The 17700-nt window shown below is 43.0% G+C and overlaps 1 protein-coding gene across 1 annotated transcript in view; it reads right to left on the bottom strand.

The window, feature by feature from the left end:
- Positions 1–15718, bottom strand: part of MYO10 (myosin X) — a 272590-nt gene extending 256872 nt beyond the window's left edge. The window contains exon 1 of the mRNA XM_073332289.2: positions 15215–15718. Within this exon, the coding sequence (XP_073188390.2) occupies positions 15215–15235 (21 nt within the window). The 5' untranslated portion in view covers positions 15236–15718. The remainder of the gene's footprint in view (positions 1–15214) is intronic.
- Positions 15719–17700: the final 1982 nt, after the last annotated feature.

Here is a 17700-nt window from a genome sequence, read left to right as displayed (position 1 = left end):
ATCCTCTTGCACTGAGAGGGGGAGGAAACTCCAGTCATTAGGAAGAGACAGGTAATAGTTATGGGGGATTCGATCATTAGAAACATAGATAGCTGGGTTTGCGATGACCAGGAGAACCACATGGTGACTTGCCTGCCTGGTGTGAAGGTTGCGGATCTCTCGAGACATCGAGATAGACTTATGTGTACTGCTGGTGAGGAGCCAGTGATCGTGGCACGTGTAGGTACCAATGACATAGCGAAGGATAGGAGAGAGGTCCTGAAGGCCAAATTTAGGCTACTAGGTTAAGAGATTGAAGTCCAGGACCTCCATGGTAGCATTCTCTGAAATGCTGCCAGTTCCATGCATAGGGCCAGCTAGACAGGCAGAAATGCAGGGTCTCAATGTGTGGATGAGATAATGGTGTATGGAGGAGAGGTTTAGATTTATTAGGAACTGGGGGAACTTTTGGGAAAGGGGGAGCCTAAACAGCAAAGATGGGATCCACCTAAACCAAAGTGGAACCAGATTGCTGGCACTTAAAATTTAAAAGATCGTAGAGCAGTTTTTAAACTCAGGGCTGGGGGGAAGCCGACAGGTGCAGAGAAGCATGTGGTTCGGACAGAGACTTCTTCAGGGAAGGATCTATTAATGGAGATTCCTTGTGTTCTAGTTAGGAGGAGAAGATGGACGATGATAAAATACGGGTAGGATCTGATGAGAAACAGTCAAATGAAAAGAGTCCCATTCAATTACATTACGCAATGGCAGACAGCTAAAAGTGACAAGTTTTTAAAGTGCTTATACACAAATGCGAGACGTCCAAATAATAAGATGGGTGAACTAGAGTGCCTCGTATTAAATGAGGATATTGATATAAATAGGCATCACAGAAACTTGGTGGAATGAGAATAATCAATGGGACACAGTAATACCAGGGTACAAAATATACTGGAAGGACAGAACAGGTTGTGCTGGTTGGGGAGTGGTACTGTATGTGAAAGAAAGTGGAGAATCAAATGAAGTAAAAATCGTAAATGAACCAAACTACTATAGAATCTCTATGGATAGTAATTCCATGCTTGAATAATAAGAATATAGCAGTAGGAATATATTACCGACCACTTGACCAGGATTGTGACAGTAACTGCGAAGTGCTCAGGGTGATTATAGCTGGACTGCTTAGTAACAGTGACCATAATATAATATAATTAAATTTAACATCCCTGTGGTGGAGAAAACACCACAGCAGCCAAACACTGAAGCATTTAATTTCAGAAAGGGAGACTCCACAAAAATGAGGAAGTTAGTTAAACAGAAATTAAAATATACAGTGCCAAAAGTGAAATCCCTGTTAGGTGCATCGAATCTTTTTAGACACCATAATAGAGGCTAAAATTAAATATACCGTATACCCCAAATTAAAAAACATAGTAAGAGAACAAAAAAAGTGCCACCGTGGCTAAACAACAAAGTAAAAAAAGCAGTGAGACAAAAAGGCATCTTTTAATAACTGGAAGTTCAATCCTCATGAGGAAAATAGAAAGGAGCTGTGATAAATGAGGGGGGCGGGGGTAGCTCCCTTTTATGGACACCCAGCCAGTAGCTACAGTATCTTCCTTAGCAGCTGTACCCTAATTGCCTTAACTGTAAAGGGTTCAGAGAAGCTTAACCTAAGTTGGCACCTGAGCAGGGGAACCAATAGGAAGACTGTACCCTTTCAAATTGGAGAAACTGCTGGCTGGGCGGGAGGCGGGGTGTGTCTTTGTCTCTCGGGCTGGAGAGAGGGGAAGGCAGCAACAAGCAGTAAGCTTTAAGCCAGGTACGGGAAATCATTAGCATCATACCTAGAAACTCCTCATTTGGAACCCCAGATATGTAAGTAGCACAGGAAAAGTTAAGACAGATGTGATGAGGAACCTTTTTGGTGGTTTTGGTTTGTGAACTCCTCTGTGCTAACCCTCGGTACTTTTGTTTTGCTTGTAACCTTTAAGCTGAACCCCAAGAAAGTTATTTTTGGTGTTTAATCCCTAAAGCCTGAGTTTTCAGATGTGTTTCTTTCTTTTTTTAATAAAATTTACTTTTTTTTTTTTAAAGAATCCTTGGATTCCAAAGACCTTAGACAAGGGATTGGTCTGTGCTCACATTGCTAAAGCAACTAGTTGGTATTTTATTCTCAAGTTTCCCCAGGAAAGGGGGTGAAGAGGCTTGCGGGGATATTTTGAGGGGATAGGGATTCCAAGTGACCCTTCCCTGAATATTTGTGAAAATCACTTGGTGGTGACTGTGCCTTGGAAGAGTTTTAACCTAAGCTGGTAGAAGATAAGCTTAGGGGGTCTTTCATGTGGGTCCCCAGATCTGTACCCCAGAGTTCAGATTTTGGGGGGTATACCCTGACAGGAGCATAAATTCTAGCAAATGAAGTGTAACCATATAATGAGGAAGGCCAATAAGGAACTTGAAGAACAACTAGCCAAAGGAAGCCTGCTAAACAACCAGTGGGGCCACCGGACAATCAAGATGCTAAAAGAGAACTCAAGAGCGATACGGCCATAGAGGAGAAACTAAATGAATTCTTTGCTTCGGTCTTTATGGCTGAGAATGTGAGGGAGTTTCCCAAACCTGAGCCATTCTTTTTAGGTAACAAATCTGAAGAACTGTCCCAGATGAGGAGGTTTTAGAAAAAAATTGATAAGTCACCAGAACCAGATGGTATTTACCCAAGAGTTCTGAAGGAACTCAAATGTGAAAATGCAGAATGACTAACTGTAGTTTCAGAGTAACAGCTGTGTTAGTCTGTATTCGCAAAAAGAAAAGGAGTACTTGTGGCACCTTAGAGACTAACCAATTTATTTGAGCATGAGCTTTCGTGAGCTACATGCATCCAATGAAGTGAGCTGTAGCTCACGAAAGCTCATGCTCAAATAAATTGGTTAGTCTCTAAGGTGCCACAAGTACTCCTTTTCTTTTAACTGTAGTTTGTAACCTATCATTTAAGTCAGCTTCTGTACCAAATGACTGGAGGATAGTTAATGTGATGCCAAATTTTAAAAAGGGCTCCAGAGGTGATACGGGCAATCCTGACTTCAGTATTGGGCAAACTGGCTGAAACTATAGTAAAGAACAAAATTGTCAGACATCAAGATGAACATAATTTATTGGGGAAAAGTCAAGAAGGTTTTTAATCATGCCTCACCAATCTACTAGAATTCTTTGAGGGGGTCAACAAGCATGTGGACAAGGGGGATCCAGTGGATATAGTGTACTTAGATTTTCAGAAAGCCTTTGACAAGATCCCTCACCAAAGGCTCTTAAGCAAAGTAAGCTGTCATGGGATAAGAGGGAAGGTCCTCTCGTGGACTGGTAACTGGTTAAAAGATAGGAAACAAAGGGTAGGAATAAATGGCCAGTTTTCACAATGGAGAAAGGTAAATAGTGGGGTTCCCCAGGGGTCTGTACTGGGACCAGTCCTATTCAACATATTCATAAATGATCTGGAAAAAGGGTTAAACAGTGAGGTGGCAAAATTCGCAGATGACACAAAACTACTTAAGATAGTTAAGTCCCAAGTAGACTGCAAAGAGCTACAAAAGGATCTCACAAAAATGGGTGACTGGGCAACAAAATGGCAGATGACATTCCATGTTGATAAATGCAAAGTAATGCACACTGGAAAACATAATCCCAACTGTACATATAAAATGATGGGGTCTAAATTAGCTGTTACCACTCAAAAAAGAGATCTTGGAGTCATTGTGGATAGTTCTCTGAAAACATCCACTCAATGTGCAGCGGGAGTCAAAAAAGCTAACAGAGTGTTGGGAATCATTAAGAAAGGGATAGTTAGTAAGACAGAAAATATCATATTGCCTCTATATAAATCCATGGTACGCCCACATCTTGAATACTGCGCACAGATCTGGTGGTCTCCATCTCCAAAAAAGATACATTGGAATTGGAAAAGGTTCAGAAAAGGGCAACAAAAATTATTAGGGGTATGGAATGGCTGCCATATGAGGAGAGATTAATAAGACTGGGACTTTTCACCTTGGAAAAGAGACAACTAAGGGGGAATATGATCGAGATCTATAAAATCATGACTGGTGTGGAGAAAGTAAATAAGGAAGTGTTATTTACTCCTTCTCATAACACAAGAACTAGGAGTCACCAAATGAAATTAATTCCTTTTCTTTGTTTTAAACGTGCTGCCTATTATTTTTTCCCACACAACACAGTCAACCTGTGGAACTCCTTGCCAGAGGATGTTGTGAAGGCCAAGACTAACAGGGTTCAAAATAGAACTACCGGTAGATAAATTCATGGAAGACAGGTGTTTCAATGGCTATTAGCAGAGATGGTGTCCCTAGCCTCTGTTTGCTAGAAGCTGGAATGGGCGACGGGATGGATCACTTGATGATTACCTGTTCTGTTCATGAAACAGAAACAGTTTTCTGTTCTGAAAACTTAACTACATTTCACTCAGCCAGAATTAGAACAAAAAATAAATGGATGTGAGCTCAGTGAAACTGTTGTCTTTGTGCCTACCCACCCTGCTGTTTATTGCCTCTCCACTGACAAAATCCAGGGTAATGAGGAAATAGAAGAAAATCAGCAGAATTTTAACACCCAAACCATGACCCTTTCCCTGGAATTTGAAATTGTGATCTGTCTGGGACAACAAGCCTTGAATACTTCACAAGAAACTATAAGTATATATGCAGTATAGGCTAGAATTAGTAGTTGAAGGGTGATATTATTTTTTTTCCCAAACAGTCTATTGATTCATAAAGACTTCCTCATCTCCTGCCCCTTTAACCATGACTCCACCCAGAAATATGTCTCTGCTCAGACCACAAGCAGGAGCTATGATTCACTGAGGATAGTACAGCCCTTGTGGCCAGTTTTATCTGCTGAAATGTTCCCAGCCACTGGAACCTTCTTACAGAGTTCTGCAAAAAGAAGCTGAACAAATACAGGTTTCAGAGTAGCAGCTGTGTTAGTCTGTATCCGCAAAAAGAACAGGAGTACTTGTGGCACCTTAGAGATGAACAAATTTATTTGAGCATAAGCTTTTGTGAGCTACAGCTCACTTCATCGGATGCATTCAGTGGAAAATACAGTAGGGAGATTTATATACACAGAGAACATGAAACAATGGGTGTTACCATACACACCGTAACAAGAGTGATCAGGTAAGGTGAGCTATTACAAGCGGGGGGGGGGGAGATAAGGTGGGCCATTTCCAGCAGTTGACAAGAACGTGTGAGGAACGGGGGGGGGGGGGAATAAACATGGGGAAATAGTTTTACTTTGTGTAATGACCCATCCACTCCCAGTCTTTATTCAAGCCTAAGTTAATTGTATCCAGTTTGCAAATTAATTCCAATGTTGGAGTCTGGTTTTGAAGTTTTTCTGTTGAAGAATTGCCACTTTTAGGTCTGTAATTGAGTGGCCAAAGAGACTTGAAGTGTTCTCCGTCTGGTTTTTGCATGTTATAATTCTTGATGTCTGAGTTGTGTCCATTTATTCTTTTACGTAGAGACTGATCCCCCCCCCACCCCCTGCTCTCCTGCAGGTAATAGCTCACCTTACCTGATCACTCTCGTTACAGTGTATATGGTAACACCCATTGTTTCATGTTCTCTGTGTATATAAAATCTCCCCATTGTATTTTCCACTACATGCATCCGATGAAGTGAGCTGTAGCTCACAAAAGCTTATGCTCAAATAAATTTGTTAGTCTCTAAGGTGCCGCAAGTACTCCTTTTCTTTTTTGAACAAATACAGAATGTTCGTTTCTAATACAATGATATTAACATTTGCCTAGCCACATATTTAAAATACAAACACAGGCACCAGGGACTGGGACTGTTTGTTTGTTCCATGGAACTACAGTAGTTTATACAGAGATCCAGAAGTATCAGTTTGCATGGAGACAACTTTTAAAGCTAAATAATTTAAGAGCGTCATGAAAAACTAATAGGCTTTCACCAAGCATAAACCTAGGATTCAGCAAGAATATTACAATGACAGTACAATCTACTGAAGGACTGACCTAATTAACATTGTAATTATTGATGAGGTGCCCCACCCCATCATCTGTGCCATAATGGAGCAGCAAATCCACTGAAAGCCCATGGAATCTGTCAGTGACACACATTGCTGTTGCACACATGGTTTGGCTGTCAGCTAAATATATTAAACCATATTGTTTTCACGTGATTTCTACTAGCATGGTATAGAGTAAAAAAGACCTATGCGCTCTCTTGCCCCTCATAGATGGGCATTGAAACTCTCACTCCGTAATCCAACAGATGTGCTGGATTACATTTTCAACGGATAATAAAATAATCATAAACCATCCGTCACTGGTCAATAAACTATACAGCTGACTTATTTTGATAAATTACTAGCTTCTTTTTAAAAATAAATAGCCTTATAAGGGTGGCCTCTTGTACATGTTGCACCTCACTTAATATCTCCAGAGTAAATCTTTTCAGCCCTTCAGGTTGTTTCTGGATGGGAAAAGCAACAAATATACTTGGCTCACTTGCAGGACACTTTCATTTAGAAAAACAGCTGTTGTATTTGCTATATTTTCAGCTGTAACTTCCAATCTCACCTCCAGTTGCTCTCCTGCCTAGTAATAGCTGCATTTTAGTTGCATATATAGTTAGTGAAATGGTGGGTGATCATCTGGAATGAAAGGCATTTGATCTACACATGCATGTAAAATATTCTATTTATTAAACAATTTATAATATAATCTTGGTAATGTTCAAGTAGACAGACTATTTATTAGAAGTAAGATGCAGGCGTTTGGTCTAATGCACGGGCTCTCAATCTGGGGGGAGAGATTCCACAAACAGATCCAGGGGAATCATGACCATCCTCCTTTTCTTTGTGGCTAAATCAGAGGCGGACCTGAGTATCCTGAAACAACTTCTCTGGTCTATCATGGAGCTAGGAATCATTGGTGTAAAACAGGGGCGGGTAAACTTTTTGGCCTGAGGGCCACATCGGGTTTCCAAAATTGTATGGAGGGCCAGTTAGCGGAGGCTGTGCCTCCCCAAACAGCCAGGTGTGGCCCGGCCCCGACCCCTATCTGACCCCCCCCCCCGCTTCTCGCCCCCTGATGGCCCCCTAGGAACTCCTACCCCATCCAACCCTCCCTGTTCCCTGTCCTCTGACGGCCTCCCCCGGGACTCGTGCCCCATCCACCACCCCTTGCTCCCTGTCCCGACTGCCCCTGGACCTCCCGCCCCTGACTGCCCCCACCGCCCCATCCAACCCCTCCTCTCATTCTTGACTGCCCCCCCCCAGGACTCCCCCATCCAACCACCCCTTCTCCCTGTCCCCAGAATGCCCCCAGAACCCCTACCCCTGACTGCCCCCAGCTGCCCCATCCAACCCCTCTCCTGTCTGACTGCCTCCCGGGATCCCTGCCCCCATTCAACCCCCCTGTTCCCCACCCTCTGACCGCCCCAACCCCTATCCACACCCCTGGCCCCTGTCCACACCCTCGAACTCCGCTGCCCTCTATCGAACCCACCCAGCTCCCTGGAGCACCAGTGGCTGACAGCGCTACAGCCATGCCACTCAGCACAGAGCACCAGGTCAAGCCGGGCTCTGCAGCTGCGCTGTCCCAGGAGCTCGCAGCCCCCGCACCCAGAGCATTGCGCCGGTGGCACAGTGAGCTGAGGCTGCGGGGAACGGAGGACAGAGGGGGAGGGGCCGGGGGCAAGCCTCCCGGGCCAGAAGCTCAGGGGACGGGCAGGAGGGTCCCACGGGCCAGATGTGGCCCACAGGCCGTAGTTTGCCCACCTCTGGTGTAAAAGGACAGGTCAACTACCATAAAATACTTTTAATTAAATACACAGACTCATTCTATGCTGTGCCACTCAGGAGATTCCCCCTCTATTCCCTAGGCCATCCTCTGTGCCGAAGTCTGCAAAGGGGTGTAGGTAGGACTGCATACAGCTTCCTTAGCTCTTGTCCCCTCACGCCCCTACTCTACTTGTGCTACATTGATGACATCTTCATCATCTGGACCCATGGAAAAGAAGCCCTTGAGGAATTCCACCATGATTTCAACAATTTCCATCCCACCATCAACCTCAGACTAGACCAATCCACACAAGCGGTCCATTTCCTGAACATACTGTGCTAATTAAGCCATGGTCACATAAACACCACCCTATACCAGAAACCTACTGACTGCTATACTTACCTACATGCCTCCAGCTTCCATCCAGGACACACCACCCGATCCATTGTCTACAGCCAAGCTCTAAGATACAACTGCATTTGCTCCAATCCCTCAGACAGAGACAAACACCTACAAGATCTCTATCAAGCATTCTTACAACTACAATACCCACCTGCTGAAGTGAAAAAACAGATTGACAGAGCCAGAAGAGTACCCGAAGTCACCTACTACAGGACAGGCCCAACAAAGAAAATAACAGAACGCCACTAGCCGTCACCTTCAGCCCCCAACTAAAACCTCTCCAGCGCATCATCAAAGATTTACAACCTATCCTGAAAAACCTCACTCTCACAGATCTTGGGAGACTGACCACTCCTTGCTTATAGACAGCCCCCCAACCTGAAGCAAACACTCTTCAGCAGCCACACACCACACAACAAATACACTAACTCAGGAACCTATCCTTGCAACAAAGCCCAATGCCAATTCTGTCCACATATTTATTCAAGTGACTCCATCATAGGACCTAATCACATTAGCCACGCCATAAGGGGCTCATTCACCTGCACATCTACCAATGCGATATATGCCATCATGTGCCAGCAATGCCCCTCTGCCATGTACATTGGCCAAACCGGACAGTCTCTACGCAAAAGAATAAATGGACACAAATCTGACATCAGGAATCATAACATTCAAAAACTGGTAGGAGAACACTTCAACCTCTCTGGCCACTCAGAAAAAGGTTTAAGGGTGGCAATTTTGCAACAGAAAAGCTTCAAAAACAGACTCCAAGGAGAAACTGCTGAGCTTGAATTAATATGCAAACTAGATACCATTAACTTGGGTTTGAATAGAGACTGGGAGTAGCTGGGTCATTACAGATATTGAATCTATTTCCCTATGTTACGTATCCTAATACCTTCTTGTCAACTGTCTAAATGGGCCATCTTGATTATCACTACAAAAGTTTTTTTCTCCTGCTGATAACAGCTCATCTTAATTAATTAACCTCTTACAGTTTGTATGGTAACTTCCACCTTCTCTGTATGTGTATATATATACATATCTTCTTACTATATGTTCCATTCTATGCATCCGATGAAGTGGGCTGTAGCCCACAAAAGCTTATGCTCTAATAAATTTGTTAGTCTCCAAGGTGCCACAAGTACTCCTGTTCTTTTTATCTTTTTGAAGAGTTTTCAGTATATCAGCAATTGGATCCCATCTTGCAGCTTTTCTATATCTGTAAGTCCCACTGAACTCAATGGCTATGTGGACAGGTTCCAGGATTGGGCCTACTTTGGTTAACACATTCTGTTTTTCTTTCAAGGAAACATGCTATGTTTGGAACCATTTGGCATAATCAGGAAAATATATCCTGATGCGTGTGAAGTTTTTCCTACTCATCAGTACCTCGACTGTGTAGGCCACAGTGTTTTCTGCCCCCCAGCCCACAAATACTCAAGGGGATGTGGCCACACAAGGCCACCAAAGAAACAGCAGGACCACAGAGAGTTCTTGTGAGCCTGAGGGAATCCCATGCAATTTCCATGAGAAAGGAAAGGCTATTCTCTGAGCACTCTTGGCCCCCATGACAGCCATCACTCCCTCAGGAACCTCAGCTGCGCCCCAAGAGGGGACTTACATGATATGAATGAGCACTGGGTCAGCACTGACAAGCTCTATATTGCAACATCCTCATGGGGTCTGAAGAGGATGAATGCTATGGAGGGCAACTTTCTCCCGGCCTCATCCTCTCCTACCCTGCTACACAGCCTCCAAAATTTCAGAAGCTAAACATGTGATGTGGCCTCCTGCAAGTTTCAGGGGCAAAAGAGATGGTGCTATTTGCCCCCAGTGCCTCCATTTCTGTGTGCAGACACAATATTTGCCTGTGTTCCTTCCTCGCCACAATTATATCCCGCAGCCAACTGTCCTTATTTGGGCAGAACTTCTACTGAAATCCAAAGATTTAGACCTCAGCTAAAAGATGTGAATGTCTCCTCTAGAGCCAGTTGGCTATATATGTGGGAAATATTTGGGCTGTCTTATTCAATGGATCATAATGGCTCTATTAAGAATTAAAATGAAAAAACAAGATGGCTTTGCTTATCAGAGATCCTTAGAATGTTAACAGACAATTTTTAAAAGAATATTAAAATACTATTATGTACATGGTCAGTGAAACTTAATAACCTAACCAATCCATTTCTTTCAAATGAACAAAGGTCTTAATCCAGGTTAACCCCAGCCTGAAAAAGTATTTTAAAATCAAAATCACTTTTTAATTACAGAACTTTAAGAAAGTAACTATTTAAAGTATAACTTTAACTGGCTTTAGAAGGGGGAGGGGAAAAAAGGGTTCCTGCACTGCGACCTTCTAGACTAGTTTTCTCCCTGAAGCAATTTTTAAACGGCTGAGTTATAGACCCCTGGAAAAAAGAAAAGGCTTCTGTGGAAGGCCAGACACAAGTTCTTGTTACAGCACTGCCTAACGAAGGTAGGTGGTGAGGAAACAGAAACTCAATTGTGAGTTTAATGCCTTCAGGTTTTTCACTCCTAAAAATCAGACTAACACAGCTGCTACTCTGAAACCAGTTTGAAGTGAGTATGTCAGCTGAGTGCCATGAACTTCCCAACACTCAGTCAGGATTCCAGATCTTGTTTAAAACAGACAAGTGCCAACAAGAGTGTTTTTTTCTGTAACGCACACACGCATTAATACAATTAGGAAACTGCTGGATGTGTTCGCTCCAGGGAGTAACAAAATGTATTAAGAGCTGGTTACAATTAGCACCCATCATTATCTAAAAGCAGAAAAGACTCTGCCACTTTTACAGATCCAGACTAACACGGCTACCCCTCTGATACATCATTATCTAGGCACTCATGAAAAGAATACACGCAGACAACAATGGGTATGTTTTTCCCATAGTGTCTGTTTGCTAGACTACAACAGCTCCGCAGTAAGGAGAGTTTTATGAATAACCTAGCCTGCAATGATTTGAAAACACAAACAGAGGCTTCTTTGGTAATTTGCAGGCATCATGGAGGTACGCTGTAATTTTTTTTTTTTTTTAAGAAATAAGGTAATATATGTTCTGTTCTCATACCAGTTTTTAACTCCATTGATTTCAGTGGGATTGCTCTTGATCTATGCTGCTGTTAAAAGAGAGCAGAATCAGGCCTGATACCTGGATACACATTTTTCTTACACAGCTCCTTTCTTTCACATGGTACAATGGGGTATTAATATAATGGGACACAAATAATTAAATTCTCAAAGGTATCAGTTACAGGATGTTTGCTTCAATCAAGTTTAGCCAACTAATAGCTTATTCGAATGACTTCCACTGACCTCAGTGGATCAGACCCTTAATGTGTTTCTACTTTACTATGTACTGAGCTCAATATATAACCTACATATTCACCAGTTCAAGGAAAGAAAAATGTTTATACTTTTGGGTGAGACTTTGGATACAGATTAAAGCCAAGGTGCTATGTTTACTGATCTTTTAAAGTAATATCAACATGTTGAAAAAGCTCTTAGGAAAGATCAAAGGCACATTTAGCAACCACAAATTAACATAAATATATGTTGAAATGCTAATGAAGTCTGGCAAAATTTTACTCAATCAGTTGCCTGGGGCAAGTAATTTTGGCTAATGGACAAGTAAATACCATTAGTTCTTTTCTTCATCATCATGGTAGGATGAACAAGTGTATTTTGTGTTAGTGCTGGTGACTTTTTATGATAATTTGGAAACAAGTTACAGACAGACTTGCTCTTAATGCAAAATAAGCTTTTGAAAGATGAGGGACTATTCTCTTTAGAAATACTATTACTTTAGGATTTGCCACTCACAATTCTGGCAAGTTAATCTTGCAAATTTCCCTCTTATGGCATATGACAGAATTTTTGTTGCCTTGCATATGAAGGTGTCTTGTATGCAGTGCTGGATAAAACCTTCTTTTATCTGACTAATTACAATTCTGGTAAACAGATCAACTATTTTCTTTTCTTTTTTGTGTGGGAATGCCAGCAGCACCAAAAACATGAAAGACACTATATCATGAGGGTACAGGATAGTCTTGTGGATGAAGCACAGTATTGGAAGACAGAGGCCCAGTCTACACCTGAAGCTTTACTGGCATAACTATTTCAGTTAGCGGTGTGATTTTTTTTTTTTTTTTAACTGGAATAGTTATACCGGCATAAGTCCTACTGCAGATGTGCTTATACCAATATAGTTATTCCACTGCCTTTACTGGAATAGCTATACCAGAATAAAGCATCAATATAACTACATCCACACTAGTAGGAGTTGTACTGCTTTAACTGTACTGGTATAAGAGTAGCAGCCGTGTTAGTCTGTATTCGCAAAAAGAAAAGGAGGACTTGTGGCACCTTAGAGACTAACCAATTTATTTGAGCATAAGCTTTCGTGAGCTACAGCTCACTTCATCGGATGCATACAATGGAAAATACAGTGAGGAGATTTATATACACAGAGAACATGAAAAAATACACATTGTAAGGAGAGTGATCACTTAAGATGAGCTATTACCAGCAGGAGAGTGGGGTGGGGAGAGAGAAAACCTTTTGAAGTGATAATCAAGGTGGGCCATTTCCAGCACATTTCCAGGAGTTAACAAGAACGTTGGAGGAACAGTGGGGGGGGGGGAGGAATAAACAAGGGGAAATAGTTTTACTTAGTATAATGACTTAGTATAATGAGCTGTAGCTCACGAAAGCTTATGCTCAAATAAATTGGTTAGTCTCTAAGGTGCCACAACTACTCCTTTTCTTTGTACTGGTATAGTAAATGTAAATATACTGGTATAGTTAAAGCAGTACAACTTTACAGTGTAGACAAGGCCGAGGATTCAGTTTCTATTTCCAGCAATGTCAGAGACTCCCTGCATAACCTTAGGTAAGTGACAACTTCTCTGTGACTCTGTTTCCCCATCTGCTTCCCAGAATCGAGTCTTTCATCCTGTAGGTATGGCTTACTCTCTTTGTTCCCAGGAGGTATACATTTACATTTAGCCATAGTAAAATGCATGCTGTTGGCTTTTCCCTTCCACTTCAGGAGAAGACACTGTGTTTTATCATTCACAGTGATACTACTTCCTGCGTCTCTAGCATCTTCCTTCTGGGGTCACAATGCATTATAGACATCAAACACCTCTGCAAGGTAGGAAATGATTAGCCCTTTTATGAAGGAGGGAAGCTAAGCCACAGAGAAGCAGAGTGATTTCCCAGAGGTCTCACAGTAAATTGGTGGCTGGGGTAGGAAGAGAAACCAGACCTCCAGATAGCTGGTCCTGTTTTGATATATCACACACCCACACAAACCCTTGTTCTCTATTAGTACTATCCCAGTTATCCAAAACAGGATCATGTCCCTCAATTTGTATTGTATTGAGAAAGTCCTGTTATCCAAAACTTTAATTACCAGCATTTACTCAGTGTCCACAAGACATTATGATGGTCAAATCTGTGTCATTTTTATTGCTTCTTATCCTCAGATATATTTCATTTTTCTGTGTCAACAGTACAAAAGCACTATATTTGTGTGTACCCCCTTAGTATGCTAAAACCACAAGGTTTAACAAAAGAAAAAGCTGGGAGAATTATCACTCACCACCTTCTCTGAATACAAAATTATGTGCAGAAGTACTGTACAAGAATACTGAAGTCTGTTGAGTCAGCCAAGGGAACAGCAACCAAAGCTATTTTGCAAGTAGCAAACTCACCAACTATGTCGACTTCACCTCTAAATATGGGTGAATGTGAAACTGAAGACATCATGGTTGACAATCAGTAGCACACTTGGGCCCCAATCTGTAAAGACTTTCACATGTTCCTAACTTTATGCAGTGAGCAGTCCCAGGGATTTGAATGGCACTACTCGCAGTGCAGATGAGCAAGTGTGTAAATCTATGCAGGACTGGGACATTAGATCTAAATTTTCAAAAGGTGCACAGCATCCACAAGTCCCATTGACTTCAGTACAGCTGTGAGTTCTCAGCACTTCTGTGAATCAGGCTATCAAAGTCCCCCAAAAATGTTTATTATACTTTTTTAAAGTGTTCTTCAATTAACTTTAGTCAGAGCATAAGTAATATCAACCATGAACTGACCTAACTCAGGATTACAAGTGACAATCTTAAAACTGCATCGTTTGCAATTATCCCAAACTACAAAAAAGCAATGTCTGGCCAATGTTATGACTTGGTCAGCGGGGGAAACAGAAGTGGAATAAATCCTTTTCTTTTCCCCTTGCCCCTTTCTTCTTCTGTTCTGGCAGTGAAGTGCACGAACCCCTGCAGTCACTAGTGTACCCCTCTCACAGGAAGCCAACAAGTTTTTGAAAGGAAATACCAGACTTCTTCGTGAGAAACCAGGCATTTAACCATGTCCTTGTTTAAAGTTTTAGTGGGCTTTCTGCACAAGGGTGATCTTGCAAAGCCGGCACTTTTCTTCTAGCATTTAGCTCACAGATGCAGTCAATGGGCCAAAAGCCTCATAATTTGCTGACCTAATACAGAGTACACAGAGCGTGTGCCACACAGACAGCAGTCTACACAAAAGGAAACTCACCTACAGTACAACGTGGAGAAAGAGGCAATCGCACTGAAGACCTGCCAAGACTCAGACTTTTAAAAGTATCTCCCTCTTGTCATTAAAGGATATTTTTTGCCACAGGAGTTTCAATGATCTATGTAAAATATATATCTCACTTTCTTTTGGTAATCTCCAAACCCTCACACCCTGACAGAGCTGCAAAAATAATGTGTTTAAACCACGCTAAAAGCAGAAAACTTCCAGCCAGAGGGCTAGTAACTGGAAGAAAAGCTTGCCCCCCCCCCTTTATTTGTGATGCGGGGGCTCCTGTAACAAAGCAATCCAGATGGGGAGGAAGGGGGGGAATAGATCTCATAAATCTGGTGTTTAGCAAGAGCTGATCACTGCAGCAGAGAACTGCCCCCTCCCTCATTCAGCCCCCCCGTACTCACCTCAGTGAAGAAGTTATCCATTGTTAAAGTGGAGAATCCAACTTGAGGAAGTCAGTCTAGCAAAAGGGCTGAGCAGCAAACCATGTGCGGCCAGGGCGATCACTCCCAGGAAGACTGAGGTATTTCAGTTTTCACACCCCTTCCATCGCTGCCATCACTTTTGCCCCCTCTCTTGACTCCTTCCTCTTCCCCCAAAGTCGGCAGCACATTCATTCAGTCAGGCTCCTTTGTCTCGTTCTCTCCCCGGTGTCCTCAGATCCGTGGCAAGTGGCTGCACCAGAAACCTGGGTGGCACATTGCTGCCTTCGCTTGGAGCGGGGGCTGAAATGTCTTTGTAAAAAAAAAAAAAAGAGAGAGAGAGAGGAAAAAAAGGAGGAGGAGGAGGAGAGAGAGGATCCAGCCCCCGAGAAGCACGTGTCTGCTCGGCGTAAGTGCCCCAAGCTGTCCTGGGTGTGCAGCTCCTGCAAGGACTTGCAGAGAGAGCGAGTCACACGCTCCGGCTGCGCGGAGCCGCAGCCTGCAGGGCCCTCTCAGGTCACCCGCGGGAAGGTCCCCCGGGATTGGCAGAGTCCCCGCCCCCACAGGAGCGGCGCAGCCAATCCCGGCCGAGCGCCTCTTTGGAATCCGGACCCGGCCGGCGCGAGCCCTCCTCTGCCTGCGGGCTGGGGCGGCCGCCGCGCGCTCTACCCGGCTCACCTAGGAGCCGCGGGGTGGCCCCCACGCAACAAGAGGCCGATGCGATCGCTGCTGCGGATGTTTATTCGGAGAGAAGGAGCCGCGCGTGGAGCCTCCCACTGTCCTGCAATTTCGTTCCCTAAGCCGCGCGGTCTCCTGAAGAGGAGAAGGGAAGGAGGCTTCAGAGGTGTGTGGGGAAACACAGGCACTGGGTTGGGGGGAGGGGGGTGTCACTTCTTTGCTCTGCAACAGCGTGGTTGCGAAGACCTGATCTCGCTTCATTTGCACCCCCATCGGTGGCTCCCTGCGGCAGCCGCAAACTAAAGAAGCCCGTGAGAGACGCAAGAGTCCAGCACGCTGTGTGGAGCCGTGTACAGTAAACGACTGAGGAACACCACTGTTTGGTGGTGCTTATTAATCTGTTTAGTGCCGCCAAGGCCACAGAACTGAAGCTAGTCTCTGGCCCAAGCAGCTTACTTTGAGCTACTGGAGCTTGTGTGGAGTCTAATGCGCTTTCCCACCTCATAATGCAATAAAGGAAATTCACTCCTGTCTGGATTTTGTGGTGTTCCTAGCAAAAAGCGTGTTCTTAAATTACTGTTTTTATTTCTATTTTTTTGCTTCGATGAGCCATAGATGAGGCAAAAATAAAATATATATATTTGGTCTCTTGCCTGTGTTCCTATCAAGCAGAAGTTCAATTGCCATGAAAAGACACTTTACTTAAAATCCCACGCTGGGGCATAAAAAAGCCTTTTTAAAATGTAAACACAAATGCAAACAAACACAGACACTTAAGATACAAAGAGTAGGCCCTGCTTACTCCCCTAGTTCCTAGTGCAAAAGGTTCTGTTTATTTTGAAATGCAAAGCTATGTGAAGCATTGTCATCAAACAAAGGTACTAGGAGATCACTGTTTACACCTGTTTTAAAGGATATACATCCTTCAGTCTTTTTGCACACAACAAACTCATTAAAATCTGTAGGAATTTTGTAGGTACCATCTACTTCATCAGGACCCATCCTCTGCCCTTATAAAAAATATAGTGTAGTATTCAGTATTTTACAGGCATAGTTCTCATTAATACACATCAAAATAGTCTTACTTCTGTGTGGAAGTCCATCATTTTAGAGCATTCTAGGCTTAATTCTCCTGCATCTTGTACAGCCATTTTTACATCTGTACACAGCAAATGTAGAATGCCACCATTTTGCTTTATGACAGGTTTCAGAGAGACAGCTGTGTTCACAAAAAGAAAAGGAGTACTTGTGGCACCTTAGAGACTAACTAATTTATTTGAGCATAGGCTTTCGTGATCTACAGCTCACTTCATCGGATGCATACTGTGGAAAGTATAGAAGATCTTTTTATACACACAAAGCATGAAAAAATGGGTGTTTACCACTACAAAAAGTTCTCTCCCCCCACCCCACTCTCCTGTTGGTAATAGCTTATCTAAAGTGATCGCTCTCCTTACAATGTGTATGATAATCAAGGTGGGCCACTTCCAGCACAAATCCAGGGTTTAACAAGAACGTCTTTGGGGGGGGGGGGGGGGGCTGGAAAAAACAAGGGGAAATAGGCTTGAATAGAGACTGGGAGTGGCTGAGTCATTATGCAAGGTAACCTAAGTTAATTATATCCAATTTGCAAATGAATTCCAATTCAACAGTCTCTCGCTGGAGTCTGGTTTTGAAGTTTTTTTGTTGTAATATTGCAACTTTCATGTCTATAATCGTGTGACCAGAGAGATTGAAGTGTTCTCCAGCTGGTTTATGAATGTTATAATTCTTGACATTTGATTCGTTTC

This window comes from Lepidochelys kempii, chromosome 2 (genome assembly GCF_965140285.1).
Source record: "Lepidochelys kempii isolate rLepKem1 chromosome 2, rLepKem1.hap1, whole genome shotgun sequence".
In the NCBI taxonomy this organism is placed as follows: domain Eukaryota; kingdom Metazoa; phylum Chordata; order Testudines; family Cheloniidae; genus Lepidochelys; species Lepidochelys kempii.
Note: the sequence above shows the minus strand (reverse complement) of the source record. Positions and strands in the feature narration are given on the sequence as shown.